This window comes from Siphateles boraxobius, unplaced genomic scaffold (genome assembly GCF_051911475.1).
Source record: "Siphateles boraxobius isolate OS27281-9 unplaced genomic scaffold, OSU_SipBor_1 73, whole genome shotgun sequence".
In the NCBI taxonomy this organism is placed as follows: domain Eukaryota; kingdom Metazoa; phylum Chordata; class Actinopteri; order Cypriniformes; family Leuciscidae; genus Siphateles; species Siphateles boraxobius.
In genome coordinates this window covers 2,699,005-2,721,217 of record NW_027509201.1, presented here as the reverse complement: position 1 = coordinate 2,721,217, position 22,213 = coordinate 2,699,005, and the positions used below count along the sequence as shown (strand labels likewise).

At 36.8% G+C, this 22,213-nt stretch overlaps 1 protein-coding gene across 6 annotated transcripts in view; it reads right to left on the bottom strand.

Moving 5' to 3' along the window:
- ate1 (arginyltransferase 1) overlaps nucleotides 1-22,213 on the bottom strand; it is an 87,781-nt gene that overhangs the window by 49,678 nt on the left and 15,890 nt on the right. For 3 of the 6 annotated variants that reach the window (XM_077217467.1, XM_077217470.1, XM_077217465.1), the window contains exons 5-7: nucleotides 20,781-20,966; nucleotides 9,728-9,936; nucleotides 3,509-3,637 (exon numbers count right to left, since the gene is read on the bottom strand). In XM_077217467.1, coding sequence (XP_077073582.1) covers nucleotides 3,509-3,637; nucleotides 9,728-9,936; nucleotides 20,781-20,966 — 524 coding nt within the window. Of the gene's footprint in view, nucleotides 1-395; nucleotides 525-3,508; nucleotides 3,638-9,727; nucleotides 9,937-20,780; nucleotides 20,967-22,213 lie in introns of all 6 variants that reach the window. The other 3 variants (XM_077217469.1, XM_077217466.1, XM_077217471.1) reach the window with 1 other exon arrangement.

Here is a 22,213-nt window from a genome sequence, read left to right as displayed (position 1 = left end):
GCTCTGTTAGTGCGGTTGGATAAGTGTGAACGCTGCTATTTGAAACCCTGGTATGCACCAAACAAGCAGACCGAGACCCCTGAAAATATTGGACTGAAATATGAACGCAACATATAATATTTATCAATAAAGTCTCAAGTGATATGTCAGTAAATATGTTAATGGATTTGTTGTATACTTAGTATGAAATAAATATATTTTAAATACATTTTTGTATAGGTTTTTTCACTAGGGGAAGTTCAGTCAGCACTTTGCAAGCACTGATTCTATGTAGCTCTTGCAAAAAGCTAATGCATTTAAGAAAAGTGTGCATATATTTTGGAGTTAGTGAGCAGAGCTTCAGGTTAGTCGGTGTGTTTCATGCAGTTGTGAATGGGCCATGTTGAAGTCTGTACCTCGCTCTCCCCGCACTCGGACGGAGCATCGCCATGAACGGTCATCTGGTAGCGGGCGTACAGCGCCACTGACTGCTTGTACGACGCCAGGAAGTCCGGGTCCTCAAAGCTGACCGGCACTAGCCTCACCTTCAGAGTGATGAAGGGATGATTAGAGGGAGGAGAAGACAGGCGAATAAGAGAGACGGTAGGGTAATGGGAAATTTAAAAAAATGGGACATAAAAAATAGAGGATGGGGAGATTGGAGGGAAAAGAAAAGAGAGGAGGGTAATAAAAATGTGTTGATAAGGGGAATGGTTAATACAAATATATCAATGAAATGATTTAAACAACATACATCACATATGCAGTGTTTTTTGGGTTCATATTCACATTTCAAGCCAAAGTATCCGTTACAACTTTCTGTTCATGAGCCCTTTATCAGGCGATTCTTATATTCATCCCGACATACACAAATTTCACAATTTAAACAAATAAAATAATTTAATTCTTAAAAATAAAAGTTCTTTATTGGCATTATGATTCCATGAGAAACACTTAACATCCATGGAACCTTTCCATTCCACATACTCCGGTTCACTTAAAGGTTCTTTGGGAACTGGGAAAAATGGTTCTTCAATGACATCACAGTGGAAGCTTTATTTTTAAGAGTGTAGTTTGTCATATGAAATTAGAAAATATTGGTCTCCCCTTGTATTTTTGCACATTTCAGACTAAATCTTCATACAGTTCGACTGACTGATTGTTTTATGATCCATCAGTAAATTAAATAAGCAATTGAATAGCTAAAAATATAAATCACATGAATTCTGACTGTTCTCATCATCACTTTTTGCATATGAAAGTGGTTCTGAATCGAATTAAACTTATCAAATTCAATGTGATTTGTGCTGATCACAATGAGACCCAAAAAACTGATTTGCATGAAGATTCTTAGAATCGATATTGCATCTTCTTAAATAAAGACAGTACATAAATATGAACCCAAAAATAAACTGTAAAAAAATGAACTGCATTCCCAAGCTGTCTTACACTTTACTTTTTAAATTAAAATGCTTTCATTTTTTTAAGCATTTAAGAAATTGCTTCAAACCATTTAAAGAAAGTTTTTTTGTAGTGTTGAACAATATGTCTGTCACCATACCAATATTGGTTAATTATCGGTCTGATTAGGCTGATATTATAAGTAATTAAGGTATAATTATGTTTAGAAAATACAAACAGTGTAATCTTCTCTTGATCCAGATTTTTAGAGAACAGAACAGTTTGGGATCTGTTAAACAGTTTATATTAAAATGTTCCGAATCTGCACCTGAAGCATGTACAGATATACAGCACATGCAAATATATTATGTAGATCATCATACTGGCATGTTATCAGCCATTGTGTACAAAATATCTATGGTTTAAAAGTCAGTAAGCCATGTTATACATTTCTACAATTAAAAAAACAATGAAAGCAACAAAATAACTTTGGGTGTTTCAGTGTTGAGTAAGACAGGACAGGGAATGTGCATTATTGATGTCAGAGTTTGAGGGTATGTAGGGAAAGGGAAGGGGCTGAAGGTGAGGCTTGTGCACTGAGGCCGTGAAGCTCTGCTCAACGTCTAAAATCATCCATGAACCTCAAGAATTACAGGTGAACACCTCATGTTGAAGGTGCTGGGGGATAAGTAATGATGCCTCGACAAAAAATAAAAAGCTTGTTCTTCCAATGTGATGAGCCCCACAAAATCAGGAGTCTGAGGCACAAATATCATCAATAACATGGCATTCTTCAATGCGCACACACATACACACACAATTCAAGAACTTGGAAATGTCAATAAGCCAGAGCAAAAAGCACATATGTTTAGAAAAGTCAAAGATTGGAGTACTGTATAACACCAATTCAATCCAACTCAAAACTAAAATTACCATACGCAGCTTTCTATATGTTCTCTAATATAGTAAAATAACTGAATTAAAGCTGTAAGTAAGCTAAGGTGTTTTTCTAGTTGCATTATATAAACGTGTGTTCCGGTCACAATCCTACTTGAGATCCTGCTTGCATTTGAATGACAAAAACATGTCTCCAAAGGATTCAGACTGATTTACAATCAGTTTGACCTACTCATTACAGACATGACAGCATATGTTTGTTACAGCATGCAACTAGCAATGTGCGCCGACCTTATTCATAATTCATTATGCATTCTACAGTGCCCAGTCATGAAATATGAAACTGTTAAGTTTCAACAAATTCAACAAATTACTCAAACTTCAAAAAGAAAATTGTAGAAAAGTCAGAGCTGTGGTTCATGTGTTCTGACGCATTAAGCTGTGGTGCTCATGTGAGGGACAAAGGTTTAAGATCTCATTCCCATTTTTCTGCTTTTCCCATCTTCCTTCCCTTTACACGAACAGTGGTAAAATGCCACCGTCAAAAGAGCAATCATTTTAAATACATTTTTGTGGGGGAAAAACTGAGGCTGTATGAAAATTACACGGGCACATCATGAGAAAAAGCACATTCAATGAAGGTTCACTACCTACAAGAAGATGTTTGACCAAAATTGCAGTTTCCTAGTTTTGCTTAAGAGGAAAGAGGAGGTAAAATAACTGTGTAAGAACCCAAACATCTTAACATCCACAAACTCCTCGTTTTACACGAGCACCTGTGGAAACACTGCCCACACAGTGCGGATAGGAGCGTTTTCCTCATTTCCTGTCCATCTCTTTTGCGGATTACATTCATAAGGTTTCACAGAGTTTCCATGGCTTACATCAATTTATTTAGCCGTCCTTCATTTCCTGTCTGCTTGTTTTCAGTTTCTTCCTTCTCACTGCTGTTTTAAAACACTGCTCATTTAAGTCAGTGCACTGTGATTTCTTTTTCTTCCAGGTGAACATGCTTTCTACCTCATGCTTTTCACCCATCTTGGTCCCTTTCCGCCCCATGCATCACAAATGCATTCCCCTTTTCTTGTTGAATGTCTTATATACACAAATGTAAGCTGATGTCACAATCCTCAAAATATGATTTGGTTTAGAGATCAAAGTAGGAGCATGGCCATGTCAAATGTGCTCAATGGCTAGAAAGAGAAAGCCCCTCAGCTCTGGATCCCCTGACCTGGCTCTCGGTAGGTTTGTCAGGCGGGTCCTTGTGAATGGCCATCTGGTAGAGTTTGTACACTTGGTATGAGGCGTCAAACGAAGCTTTGAACTGTGGACTGGGAGGGCTGGAGCGCACTAGCCTCACCTTCAACATGAGGATGAGCATCAGAGGGTTAAACAGAAAAATTACAGATTCTTTCCAAGAAACAAGCCAAGTAATAGTACAGCGAGAGAACAGTGAGCATGGAACATCTTATGATTCGGAATGGAAACAGAATAAAAACGTTGTACATGCTGTTCTCTTTATATAAGGGTTATTAATATGATGAAACGGTTCCAATATTTACAAAAAAGCGGGTAAAATAATAATAAAAAATATGAAAACCTATTTGCCATAAAAGTAAATAAAGCTAATCATAAATATATTTTTGGATTGTGACAATTTTTATGACATTATATTGAAAACAATTAACACCCAAATCTCACATGAAACTGCAAAAAAACATTGTATAAAAATAATAAATTAGTAGTAGAGTGCATTTAAAGTATGCAGATCAAAAAAATAATAATTACTTTACATTACTTTAATGGAAATATGATAAAAAATGTATATGAAAATAGTGGAAATATCTCAATTAAATTATCCAGCTGCATAGAAATTAGCATTTCTAAAAAAAGAGAGAGATTTACGTGATTTGAAAGAAATGTGACAAACATATTATATATAGTTTTAATGAGATTGACCCATATACCGGCAAATCAGTGGTCCTTATGCTTACAGCTACTTACGCCCCAACAAATGAAGAAAACCGGAAAATGAAAAAAAAAAAAGAAAAAAAAAGAAAAAAACAACAACAACAAAGAAACATGAAAGAGACACATATTCATCATATTACAGCCTTTGTTTGTTTGGGTGATATTCAGCATGAGTTCAGCCTGAAAAGATTATAGATTATATGAAAGGGTGACTCTCGTGAAAACATACCAGGTCATATTTCAACCTAAAATTAAAATTAAAAACATATCTTTGCATTAACAAATTATGAACTTCTTATAATATATGACCCAAAATATTAAATATGATTCACCCAAGTGCATATAATGCAGTTAGTTGTTTATTTTCTCAAAAGATTTTAGAAGAATGTTACTGTGTCCAGAAACCTGTTAAATAATAAAGAACCACTTCCTTGTCCTCCAAGTAATGCAAACTGTAGAGAAGACGAGAACACATGACTTCCTGCACTAATGATTAAACACAGACCTGCAGTGAATCAGTCTCAAAGTGTCTCCTTATATACGGTTACAAAGGAAACAGTTGAACTGGCTTTTATTATCACATTAGCAACCACAGGAAATTCTGAAAAGCTATAACAATGACCAATACTTTAGCATATGATATACATTTCAAAGGAAAAATTATTTTAAAAAGTAGCTCTATAAATTAATCCAACCAGTAGCTATAAATATAAATGAATGGGTGATTTAAAGTAGTACAATACAGGTTTAAATTTGGCACGTCAAGATGCATTACACCAGGTTAATAATACCAAACATAACTGATTCTCATTGGAGCGACATAAGGGTGAATAATTCAAAACAAAATGCAGGTCATAATCATTAAATTACATGACAGACCAGTCATTCTGCGACAGTCTGAAGACAAAGTGAGACTAAGCCTCATTCAACTTGCTGTATAAGGGTGTAAAAGTCTAACATGAGTTTAAACGTTTAACTGTGTGGGATCAGATGTTATGTTTGATTAGTAAAGTTGAGCTTGACATCTAACAGGATCATCAGTGTTTGCACAAGGACAAACTGGCCTCAGAATTGAGGCGGCAAATCGAAATCCAACCCTCCAAAAAAAACATTTAATTGACTGGCAAAGCTGTTCCTAATTAAAGGACCTCTCACAGAGGCATTTTCATTGGACGAGGTGCTTATGGTTCACAATTTCCCCAGAAGAGCATGACTGGGGGATTTAGATTCAGTTTTATTTTATTTGGCCCTCAATGCATAGCTCTTATTATTGCTTGGCCAAGTTAATGAAGATATTTGCGACTTTTGTTTCAGATAAACATAAGTAGAGTATTTTAATCTGCTGGGCAATTCTCTTGAGATGTGGATATTTGATTAAGTGTGTAAGGAGTAACCAAGACAAAGAGAGCGCAGTGCTGTCAAAACAGCTCAGAGATTTCAAATGATATGGAGGTGAAAGAGGGCAGAAGCAATGGCATCACAAACTGGGATTTGAAAAGTTTGGAAAGTTATAATGCACCTTTACTGCCCTCTGCAGGAGTAGTTGGGGGATTTTAATAACCATATTCAATCATAATTAATCTTGAGAAGACACAGGCATCTATACTTTTTAAAGCAACTTTCTGGGTTCAGTACAAGTTAATCTAGAGTGAAAGCAATTGTGGCATAATAATGATTGCAACAGAAAATCTTTTGACTCATTGTTTTTTTAAACTAACCAAAAATCAGGGTGACAGTCAAGCACTTACAATAGAAGTAAAAGGAAAATGCATCTTTAAAATATATATAGTTTCAAATATTCACTACCATTTAAGTTTGGGGTCAGTACGAATTTGTTTTAATGTTTTTTAAAGAAGTACCTTATGCACAGTAAAAACAGTAATATTGTGAAATATTAAAAAAATGGTAAAAACTGTGTTTTATTTAAATATATTTTTAAGTGCAATTTATTCCGGTGATCAAAGCTGAATTTTCAGCATCATTACTCCAGTCTTCAGTGTCACATGATCCTTCAGAATGCGAGGGATCATTTCTTATTAGATCATTAGGATCACATAAGCTAGAAATACCAAGGGTTCACTCTAAGCATGGCGAATCTGCTTTTAGCTACTATGCTGGAACAGCGTCCAGAAGAGATCAGATGTGCTTCTACAGTCACATTCAAATCCAGACTCAAAACACTTCTGTTTAGCTGTGCATTTACTGAATGAGCGCTGTGCCACTGTTCGTCCGACTGTTTGTACTGTATTTTACTTTCTTTTTTATTCTAAACTGTTTTAATTATTCTTATTTCTTTTGATTATTTTAATTTCGTCTATGTAAAGCACTTTGAATTACCATTGTGTATGAAATGTGCTATATAAGTAAACTTGCCTTGCCTTATTATAATCAATGTGTAGTGAAGACGCTGAAACTAGGGACTGTGACAGTGACACAATGTTGAAAACAGTTGTGCTGCTTCATATTTTATTTCGATTAGAAATCTTTTGTAACATTATAAATGCCTAAATGTAAATTTTGATCAATTTAATGCATTCTTGTTGTATTTGTATTTTTTTCTTTACATAAAACACAAGGAGAGAATTTTAGACAAAATGTCCATGCAGTCTTTTCCCATACTATGAAAGTAGATGCAAAGAGTGAGAGTTTCAGTCAATACTGACTTAAAGGGATAGTTCACCCAAAAATGATAATTCTGTCAGTATTTACTCACCCTCATGTTGTTCCAACCCCGTAAGACCTTCGTTCATCTTCGTAACACGAATTAAGATATTTTTGATTAAATCTGAGAGCTGGATCACTCCTCCATAGGCTTCTAAGGGATTGAAACTTGTTCCACGAAAAGTTATTAAAGACATCATTAAAATAGTCTAAGTGACTACAGTGGCTCAATCTTAAGTTTATCAAGCGACAAGAAAACTTTTTGTGCGCAAAAAAACGACTTTATTTCAACTATTCATTTCCTTCTCTGTGGGCCTCGAGTCAGTTCACTAGTGTAACAGCGCAGCGCTTCTGTGTTGTACGTCACACGCATCACACACATGACCAGCGTCGGCCAATAGTGTGCCTACGTGTAACGTACAACGTACAAAATAGTTGAAATAAAGTCGTTATTTTTTTGTTTTTTGCGCACAAAAAGTATTCTCGTCGCTTTATAAACTTAAGATTGAGCCACTGTAGTCACTTAGACTATTTTAACGATGTCTTTAATAACTTTTCGGGGCCGGCAAGTGTCAATCCCTTAGAAGCCTATGGAGGAGTAATCCAGCTCTCAGATTTAATCAAAAATATATTAATTCGTGTTCCGAAGATGAACGAAGGTCTTACGGGGTTGAACAACATGAGGGTGAGTAAATACTAGAGCTGCACGATTATGACGAAAATCATAATTGCCGATTATTCCCTTGAAATTGTAATTGTGATTATTAATTACGATTATCACAATTTACATTGAATATATATAGGCATATTATAATACATGTTTACACAAAAATTGTTAACACACACAAGTACTGTCCCCCTTTACTTAACATACACATAAATTGTATGACTCATAGTAAAGACTAGAAAAACATTAGGACTATGCTAAAGCAATTAAATAGCAGTCCCAGTTTTTGTTAATACAATGTTGATATGAGCCACCACAGTCATTTAATCATATAAAAAATAACACAAAGTGAAAATAAAGTGGCATTTTTGGGTTATGGAAATGACACTTACCATGGTAAATACACAATACTAACAAGAACTGTTAATCAAACAGCTCCTGGTGAATAGAATGAAAATCATACCTGCATGCAAATCCTTCTCAGCTAACACGTGATTTATTGGTATTTTACTTTTATTTCGTGACTTACTAATTTACATTGTAACGACGTTCGATGCTCGTAGTTTCTTTTGCACTTTATACAGTGAAGCGATACACAGCGCGCCGCCGCATTTGCGCGTGCAATTGAAGAGTGCGCACTACGAGCACAGTATAACGGCTGACAGGACAGTAAAGTCCATTTTTCTGAGGAGAAAGACTTTTTATTTCAGCGTACACTTACGTCACTGCCTGGTATGTCATATTTTGCTGGGTTTTCTGAAGTAGTCGTGATTCGCCTCTCATAACATAATTATGCTCTAAACACACACGCAGAGTGGATTTTCTTTTGTAATCGCGGCTCTGAACGATTACGTAATCGTGGCATCCGTAATCATAATCGCAATTAGAAATTCGTTTAATTGTGCAGCCCTAGTAAATACTGACAGAATTTTCATTTTTGGGTGAACTATCCCTTTAAATTACTAAATTCAGAAGATTTGAAGTTATTTGAAGTACTTCTTGTATTATTTAGTCTTTTTTTGGAGATTGGCATTTAAAAATCATTGTACTTTCAACTTTCATTGTACGGAAAAAAAACATTGCTCGCATCCCCTTTTACATGTTACAGAAGAAAGAAAAGCGCTCTTCATTTTTCATTTTTTGGAAAACAATTCTTTCAACATGTATTGAACCCAGAACATTCCCATAATTCAGCATCAAAAGCCCAGGGTAAGGATAGAAGTAAAATGTGCCAAGGCTTCCTTAAGTAATCTTTTCCCTGTCAAACAATGAGTGCTTCACTTAGATTGTAGTGTGTATGATAAAACGCACTCCACACTCGTCTGATTGGTTGTAAGTAAACATCTCATTAGGCTGGGTGTCTCTGAGGTCCTTCTCCAAGGGCTTAACGACCCCACAACTGAGATTTACAGAAATGAGCCCTAACACCCCTATTTCACAAGAGATAAAGTGACGTCTGGAAAGGAAACGTGTGATACTCCACGCATTGCTTTAATAGCATTCGTTTTCATTATGTGCCAGAGAGATAAGTGGTAACAAACAGACTTCAAGGACAGAGCTTAACCAGCATTAAACTACACTCTGACGGTTTATATTTCCAATCAAGGGTCTGACACGCAAATTACATTGTTATATAAATAAATGCACAAATTGTTTGTTTGCATGAGAAAGTTCTTCATGATAAAAAAAAGGATTTGCTTTTAGTCTGCAAATGCAGAGGATTTTATCATCTGTTGTTTCTATAGTGAACAACTAACCTTGTTCAGACGACAGTGACATTGACTACTATCCACTTAAGATAATTGAATGACATATTGAAGTCAATCAAATCAATCCAGTCAACAAGCTAATTGAGGGATGAATCGGCCCAGTGCCGTCTCCAGGGACAATGACGTGGTATAAGATGGCCTTTCATACAGACTTGCTTAGAACGCAAAAACACTGGCTGTTTACCCATGCTGACTTCACCCAAGCAATCACAGCAAAAGCAAGAGAGGATTGTTTGAGAAGAGAATGGCCTGGAATATTTACCCAGCACACTGGGAAACCGCTGTGTGAGATAGATGCAGTTTTGAGATTGTCCATTTTTATTGGTACATCTTCTCGTGCTTTGGCCAGTTTAGTTACATACAAGCAAAGTTCATGACTCACCTCTAAACGGTGCAGTGGGTCATTGGGTAAGTACTCTGTAATGAATTCCTCCAATGATTTGGGCTGATTAGATGAAGATTTTGATGGGGCTGGACTCGGAGAAGAAGAAACCGTTTCTTGCTGCTTCAGTTGCTCCTTTTGAAGTCGTTTCTCTTTCCTAATGTCCTTAGCTTTCCGACACAGAGGCCTGCTGGAGTCGGCTCCTTTACCTGAAATTAAGTAGACAACCTGATGATGATTGGAGATATTTTCACATTGATTAACTGTCTTAATGACAGGCCAACCACTATTGCATTGAATTTTCAGCATCATTACTCCAGTCTTCAGTGTCACATGATCCTTCAGGAATCATTCTAATATCCTGATTTGCTGCTCAAGAAACATTTACTATCAATGTTGAAAACAGTTGTCCTGTTTCATATTTTTGTGAAAACCATTTGATGGAGAGAACATTTACCTTTTGTAACATTATAGATGTTTTTATTTTAATTACTTTTTATGAATTTAATGCATCCGTGCTGAATAAAAGTATTATTTTCTTTCTTTTTTTCTTACGGACGACACAGTTTTAAATGGTAGTGTATATTTAACACAACAAAAAAAACTTTATTGATGAAGAATATTTTTTATTATTGATGCTTTACAAAGTAAGGCATGACTTTAAAACCAAAGAATATAGTTTTGATGTGCATCAAAAGATTGTTGAGCATCATAAAACAAAAAGTGGCTGTAAGAAAATAGCTAAAAAATTGAAAATCCCCATTTTGACCATCAGGCCAATAATTTAGTTTAGTTTAGTTTAGTTTTATTTAGAGTTTGACAAGGCAGGATATTAAAAAACAAAACCCTGAAATGTATCAAACAAACACATACTCAAGAGAACCTTATGTACCCAATTTAAAAAAATAAAACAAACAAACAGGTGGAGTAAAACAGATGCCCAGAAAATCCTGAAATACATCAGTCATTATACAATAAAACCTGTAAGTTATTTATAAAACAATTTAAGAGCACGTGGAATAAAAGAAAGTTCATGTTAATGAAAGTATCTTATGGGCTTATTTTTTTGCTGGAGGTCCTGGACATCTTGTTCAGATACATGGTATCATGGATTCTAGCAAATACCAACAGATAAAAAATCAAAACCTGACGGCCTCTGCTAGAAATCTGATAATGGGCCGTGGTTGGATCTTCCATCAGGACAACGGTCCAAAAAAACCATCAAAAATCAACACAAAAATAACGGAGCGCAAAATGAAGCTTCTGCCATGACATTCCCAGACCCCTAAACTGAACCCTATAGAAAATGAGTGGGGTGAATTGAAGAGTAGCGCCGCCAACATTAACTTGTGAATCTGAAGGATCTGGAGAGAAACTCATCAGGTATTATAGAAGAAAACTAGAGCTGTTATCTTGGCAAAAGGAGGTTGCAAAAAGTATTTAATAACAGGGAGCCAATAATTATGGCCAGTGTGTTTTGAAGAAAATAATTTATTTTCATAATGTGATTTACCACCCACTTTCAATTCTTTTACTCCAATGAAAGGTTAGATTTTTGTGAATTTTTTGAATGAAAGATGAAAAGGATAAACAATGCAGATTTATTTTTTACAGCCATTTTTGATCATATTTACCAGAGGTGCCATTAATTCTGACCTCAACTGTAGACTATACATTATTTGTCACTACTGACCAGACTCCCATCACTGATAAAAACCCTGAACTGTCAAGATGATATTGGCATTAACAAGATTCTACGAAATAATTAGAAGGAAAAGTTTATTTATTAAAGGGGTCATGACATGAGAAATCAAATTTGCCTTGATTGTTTGACATATTAAAGGTCTTTGTACCATTCAAACATCCTGACACTTGCCTATACTGGATGCAAACGTTGTGTCAAAAGCCAATAGAACCCATTATAAATCACTAGCGCAATCTTTTGTGCAACTTAACATTATAAGAGAACCTCAAGGAACATATTAAAATAAACCATGTCCTGACCCTTTAAAATGAACATGATACTTAATTAGCATTTTAGTTTCATAATGTGACGGGTTTCTGAGGAGCAAATTAAAGGTGGAGAACTGGTTTCATCCATTATTCATTTATTGAAAGTTATTCAACTTGGGTAATTCATCTTTTTTCTTTTTTTACATTTAGAAAAATGTGTACTGATGAATTGTGTACATTAAGACCAGCGAAGTAACAGGGGCCATTTTGATTTCATGTTGACTTGGTTAGCTACATGTGGCATGTGTAATTTTTAAGAATGTATGCCCACAGGCAGAGGCACACCCTGTGTCTAAAATATGTCAAATAAATAGCTCTGCACAGTGGAAAACTTGACATCTCCAAAAAGAGCAGAGGAAAACCAGCAGCAGGAGTCTAAAAACCTGAGGGCCGAGATCCCCAATTAAACAAAACTAAGCATCCATTTACAGACTACCACATAAACTGTGTGGCCTGTTGCTGGTGATATCTGGTAGAGGGGCGAAGACTACAGGAGAGGTATAATCCATAACAGGTCTTTAGTACATCCCACATTTGGAGCCGTTTTGCTAAGTGTGAGAGCATGTTTCCATTAGTGGCTTGCGGGCACATTCGCTAACCGTAGGAGTGCGTGATCCTTTGAGCGAGTTACGAGCACGATGTGTGCGCTCCAATGAGTCGTCCAGTTTGCATTAGTAAACGCAGGACCGAATCCTCCCGTTTAGATGGAAGTCATTTGCGCTCCTCTGACATCATGACATCATCGCAGCTGTAAAACAACACAGGCTCTGTTTGTTGACACCCGCTGCTTTTGCGAGGATTGTTCATGCCCACTCGCACATTTAAATGAAAGCGTCAAGATGGTTGTTCATTTTCCCTAAAGGAAACTGAAGGAGGTGGTAATCCCAGATTGGGAATGACAGGCAGGGCTGGTCAGGAAAGGGGGGGACGGACAGGGTCATTGCATCAGTTACTGTTTCAGAGTGCGCAACAGCAGCCCTGGCAGTCAGCCATCCATTTACTACTGAGAAAAGATTAGAGAGTGAGCTTCATGGTGTACAGTAATGCTGTAATGCTAAGATAACACTCGGACACACACTCCAGTCATTAACTTGCAGTGCAGTTTATCTTTGACAATAGTCAACCACTCAATCACCTTATTTCACTTAAAAATTGTCATATTCTGGAGGCATTTCTAGCTATAATTACATTTCCGAGGAGAATTTAAGAGGTGTTTGCTGGAGCAAAACTTGCTCACTTGATTTTAGGTTGCTTGGCTGGGGATTACAACGCATTTGCCAAAGTCTCTTTGATACTTTGGTCTCTAGACATGGCTCTAGGCGACTCTGGGCTGATTAACTGGCAATTATGAAAACAGACGCACATATTTGACACAAGAAGTGTCTGTAATTGCAAAATGAAATGGTTCACATCCTGCCCTACTGGTCAAGAACCATTTGTTGGACTGAGGAATCTAAAACAGTTTATGTGTGATAATGTGTATTAATCTTCGGCCGTATATATATCTGTGTATACAGTACAATAACCTGCTCACTCCCTCTCTTTCTCTCCAGCCCCCCCTCAATCTCCCTGGACTGACGCCAGTCCCTCGGAGTGCTCCCGGCATCCCATGTCAACAGTTTACACGCCGACATCCTGTTTGGAGCAATAAGGAAAGCAGGGCCATTTCCTGCCTGTCCCTGTGCCAGCCGTCGACGAGCGTCAGCCTGCCATCAAACCCTTTCAACCCGCAGAGAGAGAGAGAGAGAGAAAGAGAGAAAGAGAGAAAGAGAGAAAGAAAGAAAGAAAGAAAGAAAGAAAGAAAGAAAGAAAGAAAGAAAGAAAGAAAGAAAGAAAGAAAGAAAGAAAGAAAGAAAGAAAGAAAGAAAGAAAGAAAGAAAGAAAGAAAGAAAGAAAGAAAGAAAGAAAGAAAGAAAGAAAGAAAGAAAGAAAGAAAGAAAGAAAGAAAGAAAGAAAGAAATAGCATCTCACAAAACCTTCAGGAGCACATAAATCAAATAAAAATTCATTAAAATAAGGAATTATATACTGCATAAAAAAGGATGCCTATTTATAAAACCATTATGATTTTTTGCATTGCTGCACTAAGGCCACAAGACATAATGAATTTGAAATTTGATGATTTTTTTGGAACTAATTAATACTTTGATTCAGTAAAGATGCATTAAACCGATCAAAAGTGACAGTAAAGACATAAAAAATGTTACAAAAGATTTATATTGCAAATAAACGCTGTTCTTTTGAACTTTCTATTTATCAAGAAATGATGGGGGGGGGAAATTATCATGTTTCAACGAAAATATGAAGCAGCACAGCTTTTATTCACCATTTATAATAATAAGAAATGTTTTTAGAGCAGCAAATCAGCTTATTAGAATGGTTTTTTCTTAAGTTATATTTTTGGGCTTTTTTGCCTTTATTTAGAAAGGACAGGAAAATGTGCTTAACTGTCTATAGAGATATAGATATAAATATATAGATATATAGCTAGATCGATAAGCTCAATTGACGTTAAAATAATGTCACAATGCAAAAAGAAAAATCCTGTCCTCTCTCGATCGATAGATTATCGACATATTCTGAATAAGTTTCAAGGGATTCACCCATAATTCACTTTAATTTGAGGCTACAAAAAACTGTTTTAGAAGTTATCTTTAGAAGTGCAGCATTAACCGGTAATGCTGTTAACTTGTTAGTCACACTTGCAATACAAAGCACAAATTTGGACCGGCTTTAAAAAGCAAATTGATCACAGACTATTTACACTTTCCTCAAATAAATCTGGCCTTTACACGCTTCGCATGAGACGTGGGACCTCCTTCAGGACCTCCGAGCGCTGCTCCGTGACTTCCTCCGACAAAGAGCCAGAGTCATCGAGACAATTAGCCCTTTCTTAACATTCATTCTTCCCTCTTTTCCTGTTAATACCTCCAGTTGACTTAGAGGAGGGAATGTTTCCGGACAGGGTTGTAAATACGGCACAGGGATGATAGAGATGTTGAATGGCTTTCTTCCAAAACAGAGTAAACATGAGCGAGAGCTAGAGCAGATGCTGGGCCGGATCCAGGTCTAAGACAGCCTGCGTTCTGTTACTTGCACTGTTAAACTGAACTCTGAGCGGATAGGAGCCCGTGTGGTGCTGTTTGGTTATAATACAGTAGAGTATTATATGAATTCATCATCACACTACTCAAGCACACACACCAAGAAAACCCCTCAACACGGCTGACAGGGTTCATGGCCCCAGGACAATTCACAACTGGTTTGAAAGCAATACAGCTGTTTAGGATCAACATAGAAGAGATAGTTTTAATCACTTTATCACTTTCCGCCTGGTTACGACAGCGTTATGTTAATGACATAAATGCAATTCAACTCACTCAAAAATATTAGTGCACTTTAAAAAAAACATTTCATTCCAAAATATCTTTACAAAAAGAAAAAAAAGACAATGACTTACAATCTCCAGCAAGCAAGGCAACTAAAGCAAAGAAAATCTTCTTAAAGGGATAGTTCACTCAAACTATTCTGACATTATATATTTGACTTACTTTCTTCTGTGGAACACAAAAGATATCTTGAAAAATGTTTGTGGGCCAAACAACATATTATATTTGCATTAACTGTATGGAGAACACACACACACAAACAACACACACTTCATATATCTTCTTTTGAGCTCCACAGAGGCCAGAAATGCATATAGGTTTACAGACATGATGGTGCGTAAATGATCAATCATTCCTTTGAAGGGTAACTCGGCAACTCTAGCTATTTCTTCGCTGATTTTCACTTTTGTTGTCGCATGTTTTCTCTAAGGAGGAGCCAAGATCTAACTCCATTTTCTTCTGGCTGAGACAGTTTTAAAGATTAAAGAAATAAATAACACTGAATATTACCACATTTGAATAAAAACTCTGACCGGATTGTACTGAGGTCAGATAGACCTTTAGCAATAAACACGTGCTGTTGGAAGCGGGCCGTTGTGTGCAAGGGAGGGATAAGCTCTGACAGATCCGTTCCTGCGGAAGACACATTCTCCCTCTCTAGCAGTTAACAGTTCGTAAAAAGTCCAGAACTGCCTTTCCTTGAGGACTCATGGACACACATATACAGTTGTGCACATGTACATGCAGCAGCAACTCAAAGACACATTCCTTCAGATGTATGTACTACTCCTGCAGAAACACACACACACACACTATGCGGACTCCCTGTGGGGACAGTGTAATGTATATTTGCTGTGCGGGAATAACTCAGGGCTGGGTGAATTAGAGCTGGCACACACCTTTATGAAAGGAAAACATATGGAAAGAAGAACAGTTGGGCGTGGGGAAGAGAAACACTTTTACTACCTGGACCAGCCTTTACTGGCACAGTCAACACCAAAACACACAAGGCTCAACCACTTAGTCAGCATGAAATCAAAATGTACTTTCATAATACAATACACATTCCTGGTCTTTTAGTGCAACCGCTCAACACCTTAGAAACTGCTCAGAACCACCCTGAAAAAAAAGACTGGATCACAACAAATCTAGTTTTAATTGTTCCCTTTTAGTTTCTCATTAACATGAATTATGAGTGAAGTTCTAAGGCTGTTCACATGTACTCGCTTCACTACATTCAGCTCAAATATCCAGAGAGACCATTTACAGATTCTGTTGTTTATAACCGGAGCATTAACCTCCTGTGAGGAATCAGTCATTTAGCTCCGTCCGTGTCAACGCTAACAACAGACATAACTCAGACGTAAAGATGGTCATAAAGCAAGCAACAATAAATTTGTCACCAGGTGGTTTCCGTTTGGAGATGGAGAGAGCGAAAGTTCTCTCCTCCTTTTGGGAGCCTCTATAAATCCTTCCCATTTCCGGACTGTTCTGTGGGGGTGCTCATTCCAGGGACTTGTAGATGAATGGGACTTTTAATTAGTCTAAAATTCATATTCAAAGATGTATGGTCCTCGTGCCTCAAGTCTACAGGGAATTTATTATACGTTTTGGCTCACAGTACTTCACCCTTGGAGGAAAGCAAGTAGATACTTGTGATAAAGCTGTTTTTTTTGTTGTTGTTTTTTACATTTAACTAAAGGATACAGGGTTCCCACTCTAAACCAAATGTCAAATTCCCTGACTTTTCCCTGACTTTCACTGACTAAAAAGATGAATTTCCATGACCTATAATATGAAAGTAAAATAATGCCAAATGTTTTTTAAACAAAAAGCCTGTTGAATTGCAGATGGAAATTAGCCTAAGGCTATAATCTGACATATTTACATTTGTGAAAATGTTCATTAATATGTATTGTCCCTTTTGTTTTTTCCAAAAAATTTTTAAAAAAAATTGTACTACTTGAAAAAATATGCATTGCATTAACCCTGCTTGTATTTTAATGCTTTGTATTTTTAGGGTTTGCATTTTTATGGGCTGAAAATTAGCATGGTTGAATATTTAAGCTGTGAATATTTAAATTCAAAACATTTCAAACACACTTTCATTAGTCAAATTTCAATAATCCATATTCACCTTTCATATTTCACTTCCAAAATATTCAAACTGATTATAAATACAACCTATAATATTCAACAGGCGGATTGAACAAATTCAGTGGTTCAAATTCGACAGTAAATTCAACGTTGACGTCCAGGAACTGCAGGAAACGCAGGAAACGCAGTAGATTACTGAGCATAATCTCCTTCTGCTGTTAGTCGACCTCACCAGCAGGGGGTGCAAGCGTGTGTTGTTGACGAAGACCGAGCAACAGTTAGAGCAAGCCATTCATTCATAAATACTCATTTACAACAATGTAAGTGTATCTGTGACTATTATGTTTTATGTGAAATTCAGTGTCTTCACGATTACTTTTCCTGTGTAGCCTACATGCATCTCTACCGTGAACGAGATTATAATGTTATTCCACCGATACGGATGTATACAGATCCAATGTTACATTTGAGTTTGACATATCTATTGGTTGTTTAGTTGCCTCAACCTTATATTGCGGCAATTGTGCTTCATGCAGTAGCTATTAGGGTTTCCCTCAATACGTCAGGATTCCCCTGCTGGACATATAAATCGCTTAACGTAGCTTAATGGACTAATACAGTGATATAAAAGACCAAACTCGCAGGCAAGCAGAAGCACTCAGAATATGAACTTAACGCCCAAAGTTTAAAGCTGCGCGTTTCTCAGTGATACTGGCATAAGTTGGCTTGACAATGGACATTCGCACATTTAAGGACCGTCTCTAAAGTAACACACGACATTGGTAAACACGTTTCTAACTTCAATAGCATTTGAAGAGAACAACTTGCAGTCATAAAACCAACTGTTAAGTGTTCCTGTAGGTGTCAGGCATATTGCGCAATTTATTCAAATAAATTGAAGTTTGCTATTGAAGTTAGAAACGTTTAGGCCTATAGGACTACCAATGTTACTTTAGAGACGGTCCCTACATGTGCGAATGTCAAGCCAATTTTACATTTAGTCTTTTAGCAGACGCTTTTATCCAAAGCGACGTAAGTTTCAGTTAAACTAACAATATAGGACAACAATATGAAAGTTGTATGACCCTTCCCAGATTAATCGTGTATGTAGGAATATTAACATGTATGTGGGCATACTTATACATACATCCCAATAAGGTGCGAGTTTGGTATTTTATATCACTGTATTAATCCATTAAGCTATGTTAAGTGTTTTGTCCTGATGGAATGGGAATCCTTGAGTATGATGAGGTATTGAGGGAAACCGATTATAATCCCGTTCATGTTAGAAAAAGTTGATAACATGTAGCCTAATGCTGCGTTCACACCGGACGCGAATAGCGCGTCAAATTGTTTTGATGATGGAGCCAGCCTCCAAAAGTGATTGATCTGTCCTGTGATTTTTTTCTCTCTCACACACAACACTGTCCAGACATGAACGTATAATGCAGTATGTTTGTCTTCACATTATAATAATATTTAATATAATCTAGATATGGAATAAATAGCATTCAATACAAAATGAATGTCTATATATTGAAATCAAGTTTTATGTGATAAAATAGTTGATTTGTTGTGCATTAGAACCATTACAAAATAATGTATTGAAGCATCCAGATACTTCACCACGTGACAGCAGCAAGCAGCTAGGCTTCTGATTGGTAAACGCGGCGCGAATTGACGCCAAAGTTCAGATTTTTCAACTTGGGCGGCAGACGCGAATTCGCGTCAAACGCGGTAATGCACAAAATGCACCATTCGCGCGTAACGCGCCAGACGCTCAATTCGCGCGAACTCAACGCGCGAATGAGGCGTATTCGCGTCTACCGCGCCGCGCTCCACGCCTCATTCGCGCCGCAGGAATTTTTTACGCGCGTAACGCGTCTTTGCATTGACTTAACATTGAAATCACTCGCGCCTGACGCGCTATTCGCGTCCGGTGTGAACGCAGCATAAGGCTACACAGGGAAAGTAACAATGAAGTTAATGAATGAAACATAAAAAACAGCTTTTGTGCCTTTATCATCTTTTCCGCATATATACTGACCCAGATAATCATCACAAAAAACTTAATGCATGTTCAATTGTTGTAAATGAGTATTTATGAATGAATGTCTTGCTCTAACTGTTGCTATGTTCTTCGTCAACAACACGCGCTTGCACCCCCTGCTGGTGAGAATTGGTATAGAAAAATTACATTTTGATAAATGGAAACTAAAATTTAAAGCAACAAACTAAATTCCCTGATATTCCATGACTTGGACAAAAAATATATAAAATTCCCTGACTTTCAATGTCTGGAATAGACCTTTTAAAATTCCATGACATTCCAGAAATTCCATGACCCGTGGGAACCCTGAGGATAAGATGGTGAAATTTTTTAATATAGAAGGAAGTGACACTTGCAGGAATACTAGCAGTATCATCTTACACAGATGATGTGAAAAAAGTTTATATCCCAAGGGAGGCACCACATTTATTTCTTGACATATGCTGCCCTCTATTGATCCTCAGTGGAATCCTAGAGGAAGTTTCTAGAGGCAAGGCAAGTAGTCACTTATCAGACACTTATCCTTACTTACTAGTCCAGGATGGGAACTAACAACTGGTTCTTATTCCGAACTGGTTTTATTTTTGGACCCAGATGATATTAATAACATTAGGTTCCCTTAATGCAGTGTTTCCCAACCAGGGAGCCGGTGCCCACTAGAGGGCTTCAGAATGACTTAAAATGATTTAGAATGAGACAAAAGCATTCAAATAAGCTAAAACAACTAACATTTTATTTTAAATCAGCCCTGTTAACATGTGTTTTTTTGTTCTCTCTTTGAAAAACCAGTGTTCCGGTGGTCTTGAAAAATGTGGAGATACGTGGAAGCCTAATATTAAAAGTGTGAATTCAAGACCTGGAAAAGTCATGTGAATTCACAAAATATTTAAGCACAATGAGCAATTTTACAATAAATATGTATTTTAATAGTTATGCCAAGTTCCAAAACTAGAAATTGTAAGTAAAAAAAAAACATCCAGTAGTAAACCACAAACAACTGGAAAAGTGATTGGGCCTTTGAATGTTGTCGAGGGCAAAAGGGTTGAGAACGACTGCCTTAATTGTTCAAGTATCAAAGTCTTAAACCTTAAAGTCTCTGAATCAACATAGTTCAATTTTCATACAATATTTCCAGTGCTGCACTGCAACTGATTCTACAACAACAAGCCCAAAGGAATCGTTTTTGTAGTAATCGCTAATTTTTTTTAGTGAACTAAATGTGATTGGAAAGGCATTATACATTATACAAAGACAATATAAAGACATCACATCTTTCTACTACAAAGCCTTCACTGGTTGCACACAACAGAAAACATTCAGCAAGACTAGTGTAAGACCAATGAACCAATTATTTTTAATGAAATGGTCAAAAAGATTTATAAGCCTGAATCACTTGCTGGCTGACTGAAACAATCAATCAATCAATCAATCAATCGCTACTTTGGACGAAAAGAACAAAAAAATGTAACTGTGTTATCTGAGACTTAAATTAGTATAGACTGACCTGGCTTGACCGTCACATTTGAGGTTTTCTCTGCTGAAGCAGGAGCTGCGTCTTCTCTGGGCGTTGAGTTGGAGGACTCAGTGTCTAGGCTGGTGGTGATGTCTTGTATTTCACTGTGGTCTGTTTTCAGTGGATCTTCAGGAGGGGGTCGCACACCTTCTTCATGCACAGAGTTCATGGGCTCTCCTAAAGAATCAACACATTTACATTTAAGATCACCGTCATGGATAATGTGATGCCGTCTATTACAAGGATTCATTTAAATCACACTTCTACTTGGAACTATCAAATTATGCAGGGCCACGTTTCCCAAAAGCATTGTGAGTTTAAGTTGTAAACCAACTGCACCACAGGACTCTACGATCTACTTACGCTTACAATGATTTTGCGAAACGCAGCCAAAATCATTTGAAAAGAAAACCACAATTGGGAATGGGTGCATTAAAGGGATAGTTCACCCAAAAATGAAAATTCTGTCATTAATTACTCATCCTCATCTCGTTTCAAACCAGTAAGATTATTTATTCATCATCTTCATTCATCATTAAATTGAGATTAAACTACTGGAGTCACAAGGATTACTTTAATGATGTTTTTACAACCTTTCTGGGGCTTGAAAGTGGTAGTTGCGTAGCTGTCAATGGAGGGACAGAAAGCACTCAGATTTCATCAAAAAGATCATTTGTGTTCTGAAGATGAATGAAACTCTTACGGGTTTGAAATTACATGAGGGTGAGTAATTAATGACAGAACGTACAATTAAACACCCTCAAACAAGCTATAAATTGATGTCTAAATGGTATGAAATGGATCTTGTATTTGCAAACACAACTTTAGTTCATAAACACTAAGAAAACAACACCACACAAACAAATTGAGCACAAGAAACACAAAACATGTAGAAAAAGACAAAAAGAGAAGAAAAGAGCTAAATATGGGAGGGATAACACATAATGCCTGTGTGACAGGAGGGGAGTCTGGTTAATGTCTGGCCTACAGCACAAAGCGCATCTGACAACAACGACTGGGTTTTTCCTGCAGCTATAGCCACTGTCCTCTGAAGTATGGAAGAGAAGGGCTTTAGACGACTTTTGATTTCTTCTAAAACACCTGGGATGGCATATTAAATCAGAGATATAAGAAACAGACAGAGGCTATACCTGTAGAAAACACAGCCTCGGGGAAGCGACTCTTTTGACTGGGCTGTATATTGAGTCGGATATATTCAGATATGGTTTTGTGCCAATGTAAATTAAACAACGTTGTGAAAATAAGAGACATTTTAATAGAATATTTGATTTAAATTGTTGTGTATCATTTAAAACTGTTTATTTTATATTCCAAACGTTTGTGTCACTCAGAAATGTTAATCTTCACAATTCATTGTGTGGCATTTCTCATATTTTAACATGTTTCATTATAAATATAATACA